This window comes from Eublepharis macularius, chromosome 7, assembly GCF_028583425.1.
Source record: "Eublepharis macularius isolate TG4126 chromosome 7, MPM_Emac_v1.0, whole genome shotgun sequence".
Taxonomy (NCBI): Eukaryota; Metazoa; Chordata; class Lepidosauria; order Squamata; family Eublepharidae; genus Eublepharis; species Eublepharis macularius.
In genome coordinates this window covers 110,902,197-110,923,392 of record NC_072796.1, presented here as the reverse complement: position 1 = coordinate 110,923,392, position 21,196 = coordinate 110,902,197, and the positions used below count along the sequence as shown (strand labels likewise).

Genomic DNA, 21,196 nt, shown 5'->3' with positions numbered 1-21,196 from the left:
CTGAGCCTGCTCATTAAAAAAGAAACAAACACATTTCGTCTGACCCTTCATTTTGGCATGCAATGTGGTGCCATCTACTGTTTCAATGATGGATGATCCAGTGTGCTTAAGCTATGCTTTTATTCCAGAAATGTGCAAAGCAGGTATTTTCTGCAGTAATCCAAGTCAAAAAAATAAAGAGAGCAGACTTAAGAACCAGAGCTTGTACTCTTCACATAGCATATGAGAAGCAGAAGATCAACGTAGACGTATTAAGTTTTATCTGAATCACATAGGTTAATACCATAAAGGAAATAATCTTGGCCTACCTTGGGCCTGAACAGAAAATGAGTCAAAGGCAAAAGAAGAGGAGAAACGTCTGAACAGACAAGAGAAAAAGATGTGCTGTGCGCCAGAGGTTATAAAAGTTTATAAAGCAAAAACAAAAGTTTTCTGTGCATCTCCGTGAATGTTACTGCTGAGCTTTTATGCGTGGATCGCTGTGTTTTCTGAACATTACTGGCGATGTTCTTGTACAAGGTTTTTTGTGTGTGCACTGCCTTCATTATCTCTGAATGATATTCTGTTTTCATAGCTATGCATAGCAAATATTGCTTTATAAACTTTTATAACCTCTAGTGCTCAGCACAGAAAACGAGTCAAGACTTAAAACTTTCCTTTAATCCAGTTCAGCTCTCTTGAAGTAAATGGGACTTAAATCCAACCCCACAAGCTTAGCCAGTGTAGATGATAACTGTGTTTCATGCGGGAAGACTAACAAAGCAGCTCTGCATATACCAAATGAGTTGCTAAAGCAATTGTACATGGGACACAGTAGGAACACCTTCCCGGGGGTCCTGGTTGACCTATTCTGTGAGAGACACTGATAGCAACTTGTCAGAGAAAGGCAACTATCTTTCTGCCCTGGGACAACCCTCCTCCATCTCATGCTCACTGCAGGGAGACTGTCATGCGTCATCTTTCAACCGGAGAACCTGCTCTTGAGCTAGGACTGCCCCCCCCCCCACCCATTAATGCTTTGCTTAAAGTTGCAACACTATGAATCCAAAGAGCTGCACAGTGAGTTTCACAAGCACAATCAGGCTACCTGAAGCAACCAGATTCTTCCAGATCTGATTTTGACTGAGACTGTCAGATGCCAGGTGTGATGGGTTTCATTTCCCAAACGTTTCCCAGCCCCGATTTTGATCCAGACTCCAGTATAGGGAGAGAAGAGGCTTCAGTCGTCTGCCATTTCCAACATTTCCACCCCCCAAGGGGGGTGCTGTTTGCCTTACTGGTAGGTCTGCATGCTTACTGAAGGATCTTACTAGGAGTCCTTTGTTAATTTACTGTACCTATGTATTGTCGAAGGCTTTCACGGCCGGAGAACGATGGTTGTTGTGGGTTTTCCGGGCTGTATTGCCGTGGTCTTGGCATTGTAGTTCCTGACGTTTCGCCAGCAGCTGTGGCTGGCATCTTCGGAGGTGTAGCACCAAAAGACAGAGATCTCTCAGTGTACAGTAAATTAACTGAGAGATCTCTGTCTTTTGGTGCTACACCTCCGAAGATGCCAGCCACAGCTGCTGGCGAAACGTCAGGAACTACAATGCCAAGACCACGGCAATACAGCCCGGAAAACCCACAACAACCATTACTGTACCTATGTTTTTCTTTCAAGAGATGCTGCAGGAACAAAGCTGTGACACGATTCAAAGCTGCTGGGAAAGCTATCCAGAAGTCCCATGTTATTCAAAGGGGCTTACTCCTGAACAAGTGCCTTTAAGATTGCTCAATTAATTGCCAAAATTAGAGATTCCTAAGTTACACCTAGCTGCAAATACCTTCTGGGTGGTGGAAAGTGCTGTCAAGTAACAGCTGACTTATGGCAACTCCTAGCCTCTTTAATCCTGGAGATCTCCCATCCAATTACTAACCAAGTCCAACCCTGCTGAGCTTCCAAGATCTGATGAAATCAGGCCTGCTTGTGCTGTCCAGGTCAGGGTAAATACCTTCCTACAACTTAGAAATATGAGGTAGAGTGATACACGTAGTTACTATGCAGTTAGGGTAAAGCATTTGGGACATGTGCAGAATGTCTGCAGTCTTGGCATTCAGGGAACTGATTATTCTTGGTACAGGTTTATTTAGATCCTTCCAAGGATCCAATTTTTTTCCTACAAAGAAAAGTGATGGGGCTTAAGACTGCACAGATATTATGCCCTCATCTATTTGGCCTTTTCCTGCTATAAACGGTTCCGGAATTTAAACTTGTCTGATCATTATACCTCTTCAGTCCTTTAGCCCTACTCTCAGATTTTTTGTGATGGATAGGAACTTGATTACGGCTCTTCACTGGGGAGTAAAAGGCATTCTGCACATGATCAGAAACATGTATTTCTTCATATAGGCAAGTTACAATAAGGTGGTTTGCCATGAGTGACTAAAACTAGATACCAGACTGAGTGAACCTGGGTGTTCAGTTTTCTGCTTCTCCTCCTATCCCTGAGGGAAATTCCCCACTGCAAACCAAAGATGTGACCCAAAAGTAGCATAAATCTTCCTCCAGTTTTCTGCCCAGCATTCTTACTTGACACTGTGGACATTAAAAAGGAGAGATAGGAATGAAGAAGCCAAAGGGCCCAGGAAGAAAAAAGTCATGGGAATGTATATGAAAATGAATGGGATCATGATGGGCTGGCTTACATATCCAGCCAAATTTCTTTCCAGGCAATCCAGAAAAAAAAGTTTGCATATTTCCCCTTATATCTCTGCAACAAAAGGTCAGACAATTACATGTTTAAAAATGAAAGGCTGGAATTCAGAGGTTTGGCAAAACATATTTTAGGGGGGCATAGACCCACAATGTCCCCTATGTAGCTATGGGTCTGATCACCACTGCACACACAGGAGGTCAATAAAAACATTCCAACAACATTCAAAATTTATTATGTCAGATTTTAACAGGTGGACTCTTACCTTGAAAGCTAAAATGATACTTATAAAAAGGAGAATAATCACAACCAAGCAGGTGGAATTCACTGACATAATCTCCTCCTTGTAGGGAAAGTTGGCAGGCTGCAGAAATTAAAAAGAAACACTATTAATAAGCCTTGACAAGGGCAGTTTTCTGCTACTGAATAATTTACTGAGGTAATGCAGTTCATTGTTTGTAGCATTTGTATTCAGAGGGATTCAGGGATGAAGTTCGGCATCACAGCCAGCCTGTGAGACAGTCTGACTAGGACAGTAACTTGCCAAACACCATTCAGCAAACTTTATTGCTGAACTGAGAAATGAAACTGTTTTTCCAGTATCCAAGCTCAACTCTGCACTGCATTAGCTCTCCGTAACACACATTCCTCATTAGTGAACCAAAACTCCAGTCTTCTTCATGAAAACCAGGTTGTGTAAAAAAAAGTAAGACAAAAGTTTTCAATCAGATTCAGGATCTGCATTTCATCTGGATTCAACATATCTATTTTCTATAACCATGTTTGTTCATTTTTTGTCCTCCTGTCTGCAAAGTTATCAAATGCAAAAGAGAAAGCACTCATCTCTAATGAATAGAGGGACTTGGGGCATGGGATGTTTACAGGGCCGGTGCCAGAGGTTTTGGCGCCCGCGGCGGCATGCATGTGCGCGCCCGCCACGGCCTGCGTAATGACGTCATCGCAGACGTCATCACGTGCCGCAGCGGGGCTGGGCGGCGCACGGAGGACTGCCGAGTGCAGAAGCTGCGAGCTGCTGCTGGAGCAGCGCGCGGAGGCTGCTCTGTGCGCCGCCCCAGCAGCAGCTCACGGCTTCTGCGCTCGGCTGGGGCGGAGGAGCGCGCAGCGGAGCTGGCGTGGCTGGCTGCAGCTCCTGCTGCAGCCAGCCAGCCCCGTCCTTCCGTCGCCACCGCGCACCCCAGCCGGGTGCACAAGCTGCGAGCCGCTGCTGGGGCGGTGCGCAGAGGCTGCGCCCGGCTGGGGCGTGTGGCGGCGGCAGCGCGCCGGCCCTGTGCAGAAGCCCCGAGCTGCTGCTGGGGCGGGTGCCGCACGGAGGCTGCTTGGCGCGATGCCCCAGCAGCGGCTCGCGGCTTCTGCGACTGGCTGGGGCGTGTGGGGGCAGAGGAGCGCGCTGCAGAGCTGCCGTGGCTGGCTGCAGCTGCTGCTGCAGCCATCCAGCCAGCTCCATGCCACCACCGCCGCCGTTCGCCCCAGCTGGGCGCAGAAGCCGCGAGCCGCTGCTCGAGCGGCGCACGGAGGCTGCGCCCAGCTGAGGTGAGTGGCGGCGGCGGCGGCAGCAACGGGCTGGCTGCAGCAGTAGCTGCAGCCCAGTCATGCCAGCTTTGCTGCGTGTGCCTCCGCCCCCAACACCCCCTCCAGCGCCCTTCCAGTGGCCGCGCGCCCGAGGCCACCGCCTACCTGGCCTCCATGGGCGCGCCGGCCCTGGATGTTTATCATGCAGGGTGGAATGAAGATGCATCTGCTTAAACTATTACTACACAACTTTTCTCTTTAAAAAGAAGCCTCAACAAACAAAAAGAGAAAATGGTAGCAGCACCACTTAGGCTGCCATAACTGCACTTGTAAGTCCTAATCCTCTCACGAACTGAAGACCAATGGATTAGGGGATAAGTAGAAATACAGGCCACTATATTAGTGACAAATAGAGGCTTCTAGAAGCATTAGGCCACTAATTCCCAGCCTAGTGCCCGTAGGTGCTACTGGGCCCACTGATACGTTTCTTGGCTTCCTCTTGCTTCTTCCCGCAAGCAAAGAGCTAATCCTAGCTTTCTTCACCTCATTGGAGCATGCGGTGTTTCAGAAGAGCCCAAGAGGCACTGCCTTTGTATCTGCAGGGCATACCTATTCAGAAAAGGCTACCATCATCATAGGAGGATGCTTAATTTCAGACCTCCCATCCTTTTGTAATGGCTCGCCGTGGCTACCATTTTATGACAGGTCCTACCTCTCATGGCAGCCATTTTGTGGTGGCAACCACTACCCCTTCTCAAAATTCCAAAACTGCCCACAGGCTTATTGCTGTCAGGGACCCCTGCACTACATAGATATCATCATCAACAACAACATTCTATTTATATACTGCTCTTAGGACACCTTAACACCCACTCAGAGCAGTTTACCAAGTGTTACATGGAACCCTGTTCAAAGTTTAAAAATTATTAAACAATCATGGTACAAAGCCAAAGAGAATCAGCCCTACTCATAAGTTATAATGAATGCATGTACAACCCATATGCAGTATATATTTGATTTTACTTTATACATAGGTTGAGTAATTCTCAAGTTACATTCAACTCATGTACAGCTGAATGTGTGATTGAAGTCCCACATTTATCCATGTACTGGTCCCTGGTTTCATTTCTTAAATGAACACGCATTGGCTCTTTCTTACAAACAGGTGTATGCATGTACACGAAGGCAGTACATGCATTCACTGTAACATGAGAATAGGGCTACAGGGTCAGGTTTATGAGGCTAGCGTGACAGAGGAAGATGAACACGTGACACGACAGTACAACCCACAGGTTTCAGCACCATCACAGAAATCTCTAGCTAATGTACTGAACCTTGCACACAAATTCTACTTCCAGAAAAACAAACAAGAACTTGCCAGCACATCAACATTTACTATAAGGTGCTTTGTGCTTTTTTTCTTCTGTCACCAATGTGTGATGGTATATTAAGTATCATCATCATCTGAGATTTAAACCTCTTTGGTTTGAAAAGCTCTTTCCAGAGATTCTTATATTACTATTAATTCTTTGGTGTTCATTCTTTGTATTTATTGAGGCATAAGAGAGACAAAAATACTCTACTGCTGCACAAATTTCTTTTTTGCCAGCTGCTGGCAAAAGGTTTTCTTCATCTGGAATCCCACTGAAGTGTTCTGATAGTTTAATCTCACCAGATGGTATGTAGCAGATTGGAGATAAGTGTTATGCAACTATGTTTTCTGCTTCTTTATATAAAACTCCCTCTATTATGTCGAATTTCAGGACTGTTTTTCATCACTTTTTGGTTTATTGAAAACCTCTGCCTCTGCCTGAGCAGAGTTTTCATAAAACATCAAACACAAGCATGTCTCTACTGCTCCCACCCCCTAAGACTGTAAGCTAATAAAATTTGTTACTAATGCACTGGATGTAATTTCCTTAGGACAGGTCGTGTTGAGGATGCATTCATCTGAATTCAAGTGAATTAACCCCACCAATCAAATGAGGCAAAATGAATGGTATGTATGACTGGCTTGTAGTTTGGTTGTACCTTTTAGAATGCATCTCAAAACTCAAGTTTCTGCACTTTCAAAAAAAGTGATATATGCACATTTACAGGTTCTATTGTTTTAGAAGGGGTATCACGCTTAAGGAACAGAGTATGAGCAGCAGGGGTGGGGTCTGGTCCCTCAGCCATTTTGGAGTAGAATTTTTGGGTACACTGAATTTAGGATTATATTAGAAGAGACTCCTAGGATCCGTGAAATAGGCAAAGTCCTGGGCTACACTTAATGTTTGTTTGCAACATTCTGAAGGAAGTAATAACAAGTATGTTCTTGATAGTTACTTCTGCAATGATTAAATATATTTTTAAAAAATCTTACAGCAAGTAGAGTTAAAATCCAGAATCCTGTTGAGAGTTTCACATTAAACAATTTCTACTTTCCATGATAATAGCACTCCCATTACATTTTTCTCACAGTTCAGACACAGATATGCCTTTTGAGAATGCAGCCATATCTTTTTGCAAGTAATATGACCCCAAGTTCTTCTACTTTGTGGAATATTCCAGCATAAACATTCACTCTTCCATTATCAGTCAGAAAGTAGGATTGTATTTTCCACATCAGCAGCTGACCTTACAAACTTATCATGGGGTGTGGGAAGAGAGAGAAAAAACTGGCAATCTACCCGCCCTGCTCCATACATACAAATCTCCTCCTCCACAATTCTATAAATTCTCTTGGGGCTGAGCAGGAAAATTTCCTTGTCCCACTCTGTTTTTTCTTCTCTTTCAACATTTCACACCTCCTAAAGTATGTCCAGTTGTCATCCAGCTGCTTTTAAAGATGGTTCCCCCTCATTTGTGTTAATCTTTGGGATGACACTGAATTTAAAAAGCTGTTTTGATTTTAACAACCCAACTTTGATTTCATTCTTGCCTCATGAAAAACAAATTCATTAGCCTTTATTTTCACATTAATTACTCCTTCACACTGAATTTTTTTTTCTTGGCAAAATGAATACATTTTTTCAGCGTTGCTTATGTTTAACTGCCTATAATGGGTAAGTGGTGCAAATGCTGTGTTAAAAAACAAAAAAAAATAATCATCACAACAGCAGCAAAAGGTGGACTAAGAGGGATGACCATTCCAACATACAAAATATGAAAATAAGGAAAATGACAGTATTGCTTAATTCACAAAGGTACCTCTTTCAGAATCTCTGGGGCATCCTCTAAGCAGGTAGAAATTTCTTTCTTGTCTACAGGTGGCCTGGTTTTGGGGCTTTCATGACTGGCACGAGCCATTCCAGTTTTCTAGTTAAACATACAGTGATGCTAATTTGTATACCATTGCACGTTTTCATAAAATACTAGTAGCAGGTCTTGAAAACATTCCACAGGCTGTGTGAGATGTCGACTAAGTATCTGTTCCCTCCTCTGCTACAGGTAGGCCTAAGCAGGCCTAGAAGCTCTTCTAGCAGGAGAACACATCTCAGGAACACGTCTAACAGCTGAATAAGGTCTGAGCCGGGCTTCTGTTTCCTTTCTCATTACAGGTGTTTCAGCCAAGATATGGCCAGAGGTGTGAGCCACAGAGCAAGAGTGAAAAGGTTCTTGATTCTTAGTCCATAGTTAGCAGCCTGCGGCCCTGAGTGTGCCAGGACTGTGGATCCAGGGCCATCCTAGAAGTTTGAGTTTATTTATTTAAATTATACTCAGGCCCTTTATCTGTCTCACCACTGTGACGTTTCAAATTAAATTGACTAATTGGTAATTCCTATGAGCTCTTTACACAGCAGCAAAGCAACCGGAGGTAGGAGTGACATTTTGGTCAAGTTAGACACTTGGCCATTACAGAACTCTGAGCCAGTGATCCAAACCTGAAAAATGTCAAATCAGGATTTTATTTCTACTCTAATGACCCATTCCTAGATACTCAAGTGTGCTGGTATTAACTTCTGTTGAGTGAGGATGGAGAGGTGGGAGAAAGAAGGCAAACAACCAACAAAGTTCTTTTTCTGCTTTAAAGAACAGGAATATCTGCAGCAGTCACAAACAGCTACCAAGCACTATCCAACAGGAGCAGGTGCTGAACATTAGAAAAAGATTCCTTCATCTCACAACTACTAGGACACAAGGACATTATTCAGCAAGTTTGTTTTAAATGACTGATAAAAGTCAGTCATTTTAAAAATTTTATTGGCAACTCCATACTGGTTTGGAAATGTGGGCAGGCAACAGCAGGGAATGTTTCTAAGGAACGTAAAACAAAGAGCATGGATCACACCTGTGTCTGAAGATTTGTGAAAATTTCATGGAAGAACCTAAAATACTTGTGTGTATCACAGGCGCTATTAATGTAGGTTTGGATCCTAAAGAACTGCAAATGGAGTGCTGTTGCATACAGGCTCTTTAATCTGCTTTGGCTTCTGAAGCCAAATGGATTTTCTTTTAAAGTTTCATACACCCTAACAGTAATCCACTGTCCTCCTGTAGTTAATGAAGATTTCATCGGGAGGTTTTTTTTCCAGAAACCATTTTGTTCTGAGAGGTTTTCTGCACTGCTGACTCGCAGCAGGTTGGCAACTGAAAGGTCTGCCTTATAGCACTCCCTCTCTTTCTCCTGCTCCCCCCCTCCCTGTTTTCCCATTTCTACACAATGACAAATGGCCTAATCAACAACAGATCTTCTTCCAATCACAGAGGATGTCCAATGTCACATAGATATGTTAAAGATAGTTTCAGGTGGGTATGTCGGTATGCAGTAGAAGTACAAGATTCAAGACCAGTAGGACCTTAAAAGACCAAATTTGCATTGCAATCTTTGTCCTGAGAAGGAAACAGACATGCCTTCAAATGAAAAGGTGAATGGAGTGAGCGGGATATTGTGGAGGAAAAAGAGAAATCTTGACATTTTAGCAAGAAAAGAAAAGGTGTAGTGCAGGAAACTGTGCCATGGTCTGAAAAGAAAATATCCATTTACAAAGTTGATTTAAATGTTGTCTGAAAATACTGTTTTCCCATCATACATCAGACAAATATGAAACAGAAATTGGGATAAAAATCATGGGACCTCGGTGAGTTTGGGGGACCTCGGTGAGTTTGAAGGAAGGGTTTTTGTCACTGCAGCACTCCGGATCCCCCAAAGAGCCGTTCCAGAGGGTTGGGAGAGGTCATGGCAATGGTACGGGACTTGGCACGGGAGGGGGAAACGTTCAAGCAGAAGGGAGACTTAGCAGAAACGTCTCCCTCTAACTCTTATGGGAGTCCTTCATTGACTTGTAAAAAAGGTAGGAGTCGACATCTATCAATGTCTTTGTTTTATTTATAAAGGGCAATCATTATACAGTTATTCAATGGCTGCTAAATTTTTTTAACCAGTCTCTGCTTTTATGTTACTAAAAGTTGTTTGAATTCCAGAGATGAGGATGCCGTGAAAAACATACCTCTTGAGTGCTTGGGTGTTTTTTCCAGTCAAACAGCAACCCTACATTACTCATTTGTTTTTACACAAGGTGGCAATACTAATGAAGGGGAAATGATATTTCCTCAGTATATAAACTGCAATATTGTGTTACTGAAGAAAGTGATTGTTCAAAACAGAGAAAGAGAGAAGCATTCCAACAGGGTTCTGTAGAGAACGTGCCTCAAGGGTCACAAAACAAGAAGATCCCTAAGTCAGCAACCACCAGACTGCAGCTCTAGCAACTGTCAAGGATTGGCACTTGCTGAAAGAGGGACACCTGCTCAAGGAAACAAGAGACCTGTCAGGAAGTCAGTGGCAGCTTGGAGTTTTGTCAAGGGTCTAAGAAGGCCTTTGAAGACACACTAGGAGCCAAGCTACAAGTGACGCCTGACACGAGTTGGACTCGTGTCAGTTTCCCTCAAGTTTGTATGGTAAGTATAGGCATCCTGGTCTTGCAGCTTGGCTGTCCATGTAAAAGCCCATTTAATTGAAGTTTGCAGAGCGGTCAATCTAACACATTAGAGCTTTGCTTTGCTCTAATGTGGATCAACTGGAATGGGAGGGAGAACATGCAGTCGGGAGGGCAGTGTAGGCATCGGGCTCTCGCCGGGTGCCCCCCTTCCCCTCTGCTGGGTGTGGGGAGGGACGTTTCAGTGCCCCACTCCTGCCCCCCTGAACCAGGGCAGCATGGCAGCTGGCCGGAGTGTTTGCCCCTTGCTCCCCCCTCCCTCCCTGCACCACAGCTCCAGGCCTAGCTTGTCCAGGCCGGAGTGTCGCTGCCTCTCCCCCCCCCGCTCACCTGATGCAGCCTGGCCTGGCCGCTGCACGCACAGGCCCCACCTGGTCTCTGCAGTGTGGCGCAACTTCAGGCTGTGGCCCAGCGGCCACCTCGCCCTGCTGGGCTGAGAGATGCCAGGAGCACTGCCAGGCCACAGCCTGAAAACGTGTCACTCTGTGGGGGCTGAGCTGGGGAGGGGGAGGCAGCAACACTCCAGCCTGCCCTGTACACCGCACACCCAGTGGAAGGGAAGGGGGGGGCGTCCGGGGAGAGCCTGACGTCTGCTCTCCTCTCCTGACTGCATGTTCTCCCTCCCATTACAATTGGTCCATATCAGAGCAAAGCAAAGCTCTAACGTGTTAGACTGACCGCTCTGCAAACTTCAATTAAATGGGCTTTTACATGGACAGCCAAGCTGCAAGATCAGGATGCCTACACTTTCCATCAAAACTTGAGAGAAACTGACAAGTGTCCAACTCGTGTCAGGCGTCACTTGTAGCTTGGCCCTCGGTTTAGACTGAGGAACTCTTCGGTGGTTTTCAGAAACCAAGTTCAGAGGGAAGGGAAGAAAAATAAAAAGAAGGATATTTCCCCTCTAGTATATGGACAGCTCTAAAACTGGTGGGAGAACCCAAGCCAGATTCAAGAGAAAGTGTCGAGAGCAGCTCTGTGTATCCTTGAGGGCAGTGAATCCCACATCCACATATCTCAACACCCCTGCCTCAACACAGTCATGTCATCTCAATGGAATTAGCTTTGAAGGGCTTGGTTTTCAGGATCCTATAAATAAGCCCCTAGCTACAGCTGAGGAGGCATATGCACTATTGCTATAATAGCAGGATTTGAATCCAGTGGCACCTTAAGAGACCAACAACGTATTCAGGGAGTAATCTTTCAAGAGTCAGCGCTCCCTTCTTCAGACATGAGTAGGAATGGAGATCCCCAAGCCTTTATATTATCTCTATAATAAAATATATAAGATGCCCCACATTTGTTCTCTTCTAGAGATGCTTAATTTTAGACTGTTCTTATGTTGCTTCCTCAGGCATCTTCAGTCATGGGTATGATGCACTGATGTGCTTCCAGAGGGCACATGAAACATAGCAAAAGGGGGAGGCTTGGGATAGTTTCTTTTGAGATGACATTTTCCCCAAGACCTTCGGCTACAAAGCCTCAGAACGACTCCACAAAAGATACCAAAGATACCTTCCATATATTCCAAGGCTTCAATCTGAGCTTCCTAGCACCTGCCACACTCTCTTTTCTCAAACCTTTATGATTAGCACAGCATGGATCTTGCTGCTGTGTAAGGAAAAGTCATTTAAAAAGGAGGGCTGGATTCAGAACTCGAGTTCACTGGGGACAAGGGGAAAGAAAAACAAGTTGTTAGAAAGGCTCCTGTTTAATTGGCATCAGCCACTTTGTTGGCTTAGAAGGAGGCAAAGGAAAAAGGTTCCCTCTTTTCCCACATACACATACGTCACAACACTAGTGAAGCATGTGCAAAGAGATGCTGTTAAGGAATGGATTAACCTTTGACTACACAGTGAGTGACAGAAAGAAGAAAGTCAGCAAATGCTGAGAAATCCAGTGGGACTATTAGCCAGTCTCCGCTAGAGAGCTCTTGAGGGCCAGCTGTGCTTTTTATCAAAATTTTGACCTGTTGCCAAAATCCCAGAAGTCTGTACAAAATCCCACAAGTCTGCTGCCTCTATAGCCATAGACAGAATAGCAATAGCACTGAGATCCAGAATCTAAAACATTTAAACGACTGCCATATCTCACATAGGGTTTGAACTGATTGTGATAAATATTTGGCTCTGACAGAAAAAAACAGCAAGTCCTTAATCTAGATTCCAGGTGAACCTGTGAATAATTTGTAGCTGGATATTTGGGGAGTCCAGATGTGCAGCGAGCCCACATGTTAAACACATGAAAAAAATATTTACTGACGCAATTGTTACTGGCAGTGCTATACAGCTAAATGTGGAATTTTTGAACCAGATTATATAAAAGCATCAGTTCAACTGGAAACAACAAAAAATTCCAAAACAACTGAACCAAGGGTATAACTCCATACAGACTGTAAAAGTTATCTTAGATAGACCATAATGGGCTCCACCTCTGTGGGGGCCTTTGTGTCAGGGAAATGATATTTTGGGCAGTTGAGGGGCTTAAACGCCCCCTCCTATGCCATAATCCAGATCTGTATCCTGCAGAGTGACTATTTAAGAAAAAAAAACAGCTGGACTTCCACAAACAGAATTCCCAATGGCCTGAGTGGTTTGGTCCTCAAAGATGAACACATTCATTGTGGCAGAAAGTTTTGAACGCTAGAGCCCACCTGGACTGAGGACATACCTGGACTGAAATCTGAGCTGCTCCCCAAACACAAACCTACTGCTCCAACCCAAGAACATCATCATGAGTGTCAGCCTCACTTCATGGAGGAGTCCTGTATTTGTGACTGTAGCATAAAATCACAACAGTTGTAGAAGTAAACTTCAGGCATGAGACAGCATCTTTGAGCTAGACATTGGAAGCACGCATTGACTCAAGTAAGAACAAGCCAAGCGGGTAGTGCCAGTGCTGGAAAAAGGCGATCTGTTCACAGCAAGTTTAGTTTGTGTCAGGATATTCCAGCTGTAAGAACAAATTTACCATTATGTCTTGCAAGCCTGGTGACCTAACTGAGGTTGCCCTGAGGAAAACCTCTTCTCATTCTTGCAAAAAGATCTGCCACCTCTTTCTAAACCACAGCAGTAAACTCTCAATCTGCTATCATTCAGTGTGGAATGCATAATGAATTCAGCCACAGGCACTGGAACATCCCATTCCAAAAATAACTTTTGCTAAACTTGCATTCTTTAGAAGGTGGGATGCTGGTATAGGAGACTGTTTAATTTCTAGAACAGAAAAAAAATCTTGATATGTTTGCATGGGAACACTTCTGCTGTTAACACAAAGACACAATCCAGCAGGAACATCTATCTTGCATACAATCCAGAAATTAAACAGGTAATCTTATGCAACTCTCAATCACTATAGAGGCTATCCAGAAAGCTTTAAAACAGCTTACACCTAAATAAAGTAAAATATTAGTATATGTGCATTTAGAGTACCAGTGCTGATTGTTGGTAGACAATTGCTTTATCAATTCCACAGCTACTAGTTGTTTACTTGCTGAATTACCATTTACTGAGAGGGGGCCAAGACCCATGTATGCAGCCAACCACCACCAGCGATCCACAAAGTACACTAGTGGGAATTTTGATATTGCACCGTTAATATACATGCCATTTCACCAAGTCACATATGGAAATATGACAAGCCCTTGCCTTAAGGAGGTTACACTATCCATTTAAAGACCAGGGATGGGTACAAAGCAACAAAAGGCGGCAAGAGAGCGGTAGGTGTGAAGTACAACTATGCATAAACACAGCAACATGTACTTAGGCTTGTTTTCAGCTGACAAAGACATTTCTTTTTTGGTACAAAATGAGAAACTCAGCGAACATTGAAAAGTACTGGTAATTAAAAAAGTTTTATTAGGGTATCAAATTCTGATATTCACTACTCAATCTTAAGTCCAACCAAAATGCTTTTGGTATATCACCAAATTCCATCCTAATTTCCTTCATTGTACCACTTTATATTTTACAAACCATCCATTTCTGAGCTTGCAATTTGTCACAACACGTATACTTCTAGAACAGCCATGCGTAATACTAGAAGGCAGTGTCACACCTGTGGTATTTTAATGCGTGTGTGCTTTGTGACATCAAGTCAGCTCTGACCTATGGCGATCCTATGATTGATAGACCTCCAAAATGGCCTATCATTAACAGACTTGCTCAGATCCTGCATTTTAATGCATAGGAGGTGTTGTTCCCTGTCACGTCCCCGGGCCCGAATCCGGGCGGGGGGGGGGGAGAGGGGAGGGGAGAGATGGAGGAGGATCATAGACCTCAGGAGGGTAGCAGTCCAGTTCATGAACAGAGGGAAGAGCCACACGGGAGTAACTTTGAACAAGATCGTACTGCCCATGCACTGACGCCGACAAAATAAAACTTATGTTAAGCACAGAAAGCCTTTCAGGTATGTCACCAAAAATAGTAGGACCAGGATGTGAGTTCAACAAAACATGAGATTCTTCCTGTCATTTGAGGAATCGAGGTTATTTCCCCTTTCCAAAAAATGTTTTATTGAAGAAAATCTTTGACATGTAGTTTTGAAAAAGATCCTTGCCTCCAAATAAAACACTGAATGTAACATCATTGTGATGTTAATATGATATCCAACAGACCCCCCTGCCCCCAATCTTAAATTAAGCTTTCAGTGTAACAGGGTAACAGCCTTCACTTCCAGAAATGGCAAATAGATGAGTATCTCTAGGAAACAGGAAGTAAATCTGGCACTGTGTGATCTCTTTTAGGAAAGAGTTCTGCTCTTGTACTACTTTATGGAGACCGAATCATTAGCTCAACATACTTGCTGTTTTCATTTCTGCAAATCTACATACGGGGACCAGGCAGCCAGTTAAAGTCACAGCTAGAACTGAAAAGGAGCGGCTGAGCTACCTCCATCACGCTCTCCACCCACGTCTATTTTAATACAATGTTATTTGCCTATCCCCAGCCAACAATGGGATATTGGAATGAGGAATGTGATGTTATGTATTAAATTAGACATTACAAGGCAGAGAATGAGAGAGAGAGAGAGAAATGAAGCAATGCCAGCTTCACTTACTTCTGCTCTTAGTTCCCTCCTATATGTTGTGTGTTCCCTACGCACCAGCCCCGAGAGCTCTTTGGGCAATCGCAATGGTGGGGGGCTGGAGGAGAGGTCTGGCCTTGGCCCTCCTGCAGCACAGGGGTCGCTTTGCTCCTCCTAGAAAACCCCCCTTGCTATCTGCACTGAAGTCATCCATGAAAACATCAAATGAGGGTAGGGATAAAAATCTGGCCATTATCATCGTGGAGAAAGAATCAACTCCGGGCACACTCCTCTGAACACTTCACAATGGGCATGTAAGGCATTTCAAGACGAAAGACAACGCACAGGACAAACTTTTCAAAGGGCCGGGGGAGTTCAGGCAAACTGAAATATTAACTGGGCACCTGCAAGGATTCATGGGGGAAGGGGACATTTCATTCTCCCCCTACCCTCTTCTTACTATCACTTCTCTTCTGCTTCCTGTTTGCCTTTCTTTGCCCGCCCAATTGCTGCTGCTCGCCACCATCCACCTACTTGCCTTGACTTCTTTTCCCCCTCCTGTTGGGCTCTCTACCCAGGCCACTGTGGCAAGGGGAAAGAAGCAGGCAGGAAAGTGAGGAGAAGCAAACCAGAGCTGCCCTCCCTTTCTTGGCTGCTGCTGCATTTCCATTTGCCATTATGGGCTGCTACAGCAACCAGCTATGCTGCCAGAACTCCAGAATTGTTTATTTTCTTGGCGATGTCTTTTCCTTTTCTTAATGGATGGTGTTGATATGTTGACTTATTGATGTGTTGTATTTTCACTGTTATTTTTAAATAGTTGGTGGGACACAAGTCAGTCTCGCTCTCTCTCTCTCTCTCACACACACACACACACACAAGCTTAGCCTGAAATTCTGCCATAAAACCCTTGTTAGGCCTGTAGTGAAGGCCTTCCCCTTGATTTCTCCAGGACAACAGTGAAGTAAAAAGGATTTACCAGTTGCCGCAGGTAATCCTGAACTGTGCTTGGATAAACAAGTACACTGATAGCCACTAAGGTGTTGAGTGCAAAATCAAAGATCTGGTAGCAGAAGAATGGGATGATCCAGGCTGCATGTTGCTGTTTAAAAGTAAGAGAAAAATCACAGGTCAACAGCAGGTACGAAATCTGCAATGGGTATTTAGATATTCTCTATAACCATGGATTCAACAGGAGATAAACATAAATATATGAAGCTGCCTTATCCTGAATCTCCTTGGTCCGTCAAGATCTATCCTGTCTAGTCTGATTGGCAGCAGCTCTCCAGGGTCCCAGGTAGAGGTCCTTTGTATCACCTACTACCTGTTTTTTTTTTAAAAAACTAGAGATGCCAGGGACTGAACCTTGGATCTTCTGCATGCAAAGCCGAGGCTCTTCCCACTGAGCCATAGTCCCTCCCCTACACTGCATTCAGAACACAATAAACAGTGGTTTGTTTAAACTGCAGTTTGTGGCCCAAGCCCTGGTTAGTCGACCAGATGTGAAACAGTAACCCTAATCTGTCGGCATTCAGCCGTCACAGTTAATACAACAGGCAAGCAAGGTATAAATCGTATGCTTGGACCATCCTGTGAATGAAAGAGATTTCCATCTGTGGAGTGTGACTCCTAGCTTTCATTCTGGTTTTCTTCATACACCCCTAACCTGCTGAAATATTTAGAATGCCCAAACTAGGGTAGTTTTTATTCAGCACAACAGGGGATGCGGGAGATATTATTTTCATCTGATGGTGGCCACTTGCACTTTAAATACTACAGTGCCGTGTGTATACATGTGTCTGTATGTGTACATGCATTCATGTGTGCACATAAACATATTTATATACATGCTCAAGTGCCGGCCCTTGTGTGCACCATGTATATGCTATTCTCAGCCAATATCAGCAATTCTGAATATGAAACCAATTGAAATTAAAATGATACCGATTAAAAGAAACTCCCCTGCCCCCAATGCAGATGCTGGCTGAATTGTGAAAGCTTTTTATCTCAAGTAAATGACTAAGACAAAAGAAATAAGGTGTTGTGAATCTCATGTTACCTTGTATGCACCGTACGTGGCCATTGCACAGATGAGAATCATGAGAAGAGAAATTGCAGTGGCAATGCACATATCTGGGAAGGAAAAAAAAGAAATAGGTACAGGGGTGTAAAAACCTGGCTGTTTGGTATTGCTAATTCCTTTTTTAACCATGCCATGGAACAGCCTGGAAATGCCAGTGCTGTTAATGAATACTAACCAAAACATGAAGCACAGCTCTTGCACTAACGGAGGGAAGCAACATATATACATTGATAACAATACATGGCAATATCACGAGGAGGGGAATCTTCACCTAAAGGAAGCCTCTTCCAAATCCCACTTGTAAGAACTTGCCCAGGACAAAACTGATGGCTTTTTGCCTTATGCTAGCAGTATATGTCTTTATTCACCCTCAGCTGAGGACATCTGTACATGTCTGATGCATGAGCGCCCTCTGCTGGAGGATGAGACACTTGGGAACATTCAGTGTGGCTTGTTGAAGTTTCCCGTCAAGTTTTGGCAGAGAAGCTCCTGACCTCGCCACTACACAACTTTCTGGTCTGAGTGACATTGTGTATGTAAAGTGCTGTCGCAGCTGGCTTTATGGCAACCCCACAGAGTTTTCAAGGCAAGAGACATCCAGAGGTGGTTTACCACGGCCTGCCTCTGCATAGCGACCCTATACTTCCTGGGTGATCTCCCATCCAAGTACTAACCTGGGCTGACCCTGCTTAGCTTCTGAGATCAGGCTAGCCTGGGAGTGACATTACCCACGCAGCACACTAACAGTGCAATCCTAAGCAGAGTTACCTCCTCCTAAGATCATTCCCAGTACCCCAAAACGGCTAAGGTGAACAGAGAACCATCTCAACAAAAACTATAGCTTATAATCACTTAAGTGATGTACAACCATAAACTCATGATTAATATGCAACTGTTCAAACTTACAGACTTGTAGCCATATGAATATGTTATTGAGTACTACAGTTCTTGCTTTTTTGTTACTATAGTTTTTTATCTTTTATGTAAACGATTGTGTGATCTGCTCTGACTGGGTGGGCTACATATTAAAAACTTCAAAACAACTAAGAAGGTCTTTCAGAAATCAAAGCAAAAGGTGTAAAAAGGGAGGAAGCAAGCCTAAACTAATGGGGGGGGGAGGATACAGAACTACAGAATACAGAAAGCAAAATGTACAACAACCTACAGTCTAACCAGCAGCTTGTAATTATTAACTTAATTTTCATTTCTCTACTTATAGCAGAAACTTTCATTTTAAAAAATAGAAGTTGTTTATCCATCAACCTTTCTAAGGCATCAGCATTCAGGAGGAAAGTTACAAAAGAATTTGATACATGGAAACTGTGAATCACTTGAGGGATATATTTTATTTATAGCTGCTCTGACTAACTCGAGAAGAATAGCATGTATTAAAACAGACTAAGAGACTCTTGCCTTACTCCTGCTTAAGAAAATAAGTCTAGCTGCGAATGGGGTACATTTTTTCCAGAGTGTTCAACAGAGGATTTAACTTGCCTCTTCCACTATAGTTTCAGGCTTAAACAGGCCTTACAAGTTTTTGTATTGCCTGAGAAACTTGCAAAGACCATTCTCTTCAAGACTTTAAAAACACGAATTTAATTTTATTTACTTAATTTATACCTCATCTTTCTCTCCAAAGGGAATACGAAGTGGCTTACACAGTTCTTCTTTCTGTGAGGTAATTTACCTGAGAGTCTGTGACTGGCCCAAGATCACCCAGCAAACTTCCGTGGTTGAGTGGGGTTTCCAAGATCCTAGTCTAACATGCTAACTACTACAGCACAGTGGCTTTCCTATCTTATGTATCAGATAGTTCCAGACACAATATTAATAAAAAATAGCTTAAATAATAGGCACCAGAGCTATACATCAAGTTTTCTCTCTGTCTTCTTTGAAGAGACTGTCAGCTCTTACACTAGCAATCTTTCTGCATCTTTTTAAAAAAAGTAATCCTTTCAGTTTTTGCACAGCTTTATCTGCACAAAGCATCTAAAAATTGGACCACAATACTGACTTACAGTTTTTAGTTTACTAAAAGCAGACACACACTTGAGTGTGTGTGTGTGTGTGTGTGATTTGCTGATGGTTGCTTTGGTAGCTGCACAGACAGAGTACCATTTATGTTCCAGGTTGGCAAAGAACTTCTCCAAGAAGTGACTCTCAATTTGTAATACATCAGAGCATTATGAAAGTGACAAATTCATCTTCTGAACTGAGTCTGGCAACAACGATAACTTGAACCTATAAATTCTCCTACGCAAACAAGCCAGTGCACAAAATCATGTTGTAGGATATTCAGTTGGAGAAAAGCTCCTTAGGCTGCAGTAATTTCCTCCCATGTAAGGTAGGATACATGTGAATCACTTTGAGCAGGACTCTGGCAAAACCGCACACACATTTTCTAATAAAAAGTACATTTGATGAGCTACGTTTTATGCCACCATAAATTAGGATATTGCTGTTCCTAGGGACATGAAGAAGCCAGGCCGCAACATTTCTATTCACGCAGGCTTTTAATTAAGGGGATGATTTTTTTTTTACAGCATTTTAGCCTGGAAACTGTTCGTTTGAGCTGTCTGAGGTCTGTTTTTATTCTGGGCTGGAGCTTTTTTAATGCTGGGCTTTAATTAATATATTTTAATGCTTTGGTTTTATTATTTTTATTTTGTAAGCTGCCTCAGGCAGGTTCCTGGAGAAGTGGCATTAAAATGTTCTAAACAAGCAGACAGGAAATCCTGGGGGGAAACCCCTTTTTGTCTCCCTTTTCTCTTCAATGGCATTTACCTCCCAAGTTTTCCAATGGAAAAACTGGGAAATTTGAGGGAGCACTAAAAAAAACCTACTATGAAATTTTCTTTTAGAATAAGTGAAACGCTTCTTAATGCATGGTCTTGAATGTTTAAAATGTATAGCTTGAAAAAGACCTCAAACAGTTAGGGAAACTTTTAGGGGACTCTAAAAATAAGCTTCCTAAGAAATGTTTTCCTTTTTAGATGAAAAAAAACCCTTTTCCTAAAAAGCATTTTGCTCATTCCAAATGTATAGCATGAAAAAGACTGAGAACTTTATCAATTTTTCCAATGGAAAACCTGGGGAAATTGAGGGAACACTGAAAAAACTCCTATAATTGTCTTTTCTTTTGGAATTAGTGCTATGCTTACTCAAAACGTAGGATGAAATTTTTGTTTAAGACAATCTACAGCATTAGATGATGGTAATTTCAAGAATTTTAAAAAAGGTTTTAAAATCAGTGTTTTCAGTCTTATAAAATTTGGTTTAATACCCAGATATGCTGGTTGTTCTATCTACTGCAACTGTATGAGAGTGTTTCTGTCCAAACAATACACTTTCTTTTGTTTACTACAGAAGTGGTTTTCCACTTTCAACTTGTATTTTTTCCCCTACCTCTAAAGATACATGTGTCATAGTAGCAAAAGGTGTAGCAGTTGCAACTCTTTCTCAAGTACTGGATGTACTTGCAATTTTTCTTAGGGAAACTGAAGACATTTGTACTTTTACATTCCATAAATATGCCAAATAATATAATTTTCAGTGCAATCCTAAGCAGAGTTACTCCAGTCCAAGCCCATTGATATCAATGGGCTTAGACAGGAGTAACTCTACTGAGGATTGAACTGTTTATATGTTAACTAAGTTATAAATTGTGCATTTTATGTTGTGCAATCAGTAAAAGAAGTTTGGATTTTAGTGGAAAGTAAATATTGCACTTATTTCAAATTTCCCCCAAACTTCCATTTTTTCCAAAAAAGGGGAGTGGGTATTTTTTTCTGGCTTCAAAATTTCAAAAATTTTTACATCTCTAGCTGTTCATAAACAATTAGTTAACTAGCAAAAGGACCGATGGGACAACATTCCACAGGACTTCTTTACTGCCTTCAAAGTAAAGTTAGGATCCCAAAATTTATGTGATTTGTGCAATGCTA

The 21,196-nt window shown here is 42.9% G+C and overlaps 1 protein-coding gene across 1 annotated transcript in view; it reads right to left on the bottom strand.

Moving 5' to 3' along the window:
- Positions 1-21,196, bottom strand: part of LAPTM4B (lysosomal protein transmembrane 4 beta) — a 65,686-nt gene that overhangs the window by 13,124 nt on the left and 31,366 nt on the right. The window contains exons 3-5 of the mRNA XM_054985583.1: positions 17,229-17,302; positions 16,149-16,271; positions 2,959-3,057 (exon numbers count right to left, since the gene is read on the bottom strand). Coding sequence (XP_054841558.1) covers positions 2,959-3,057; positions 16,149-16,271; positions 17,229-17,302 — 296 coding nt within the window. The remainder of the gene's footprint in view (positions 1-2,958; positions 3,058-16,148; positions 16,272-17,228; positions 17,303-21,196) is intronic.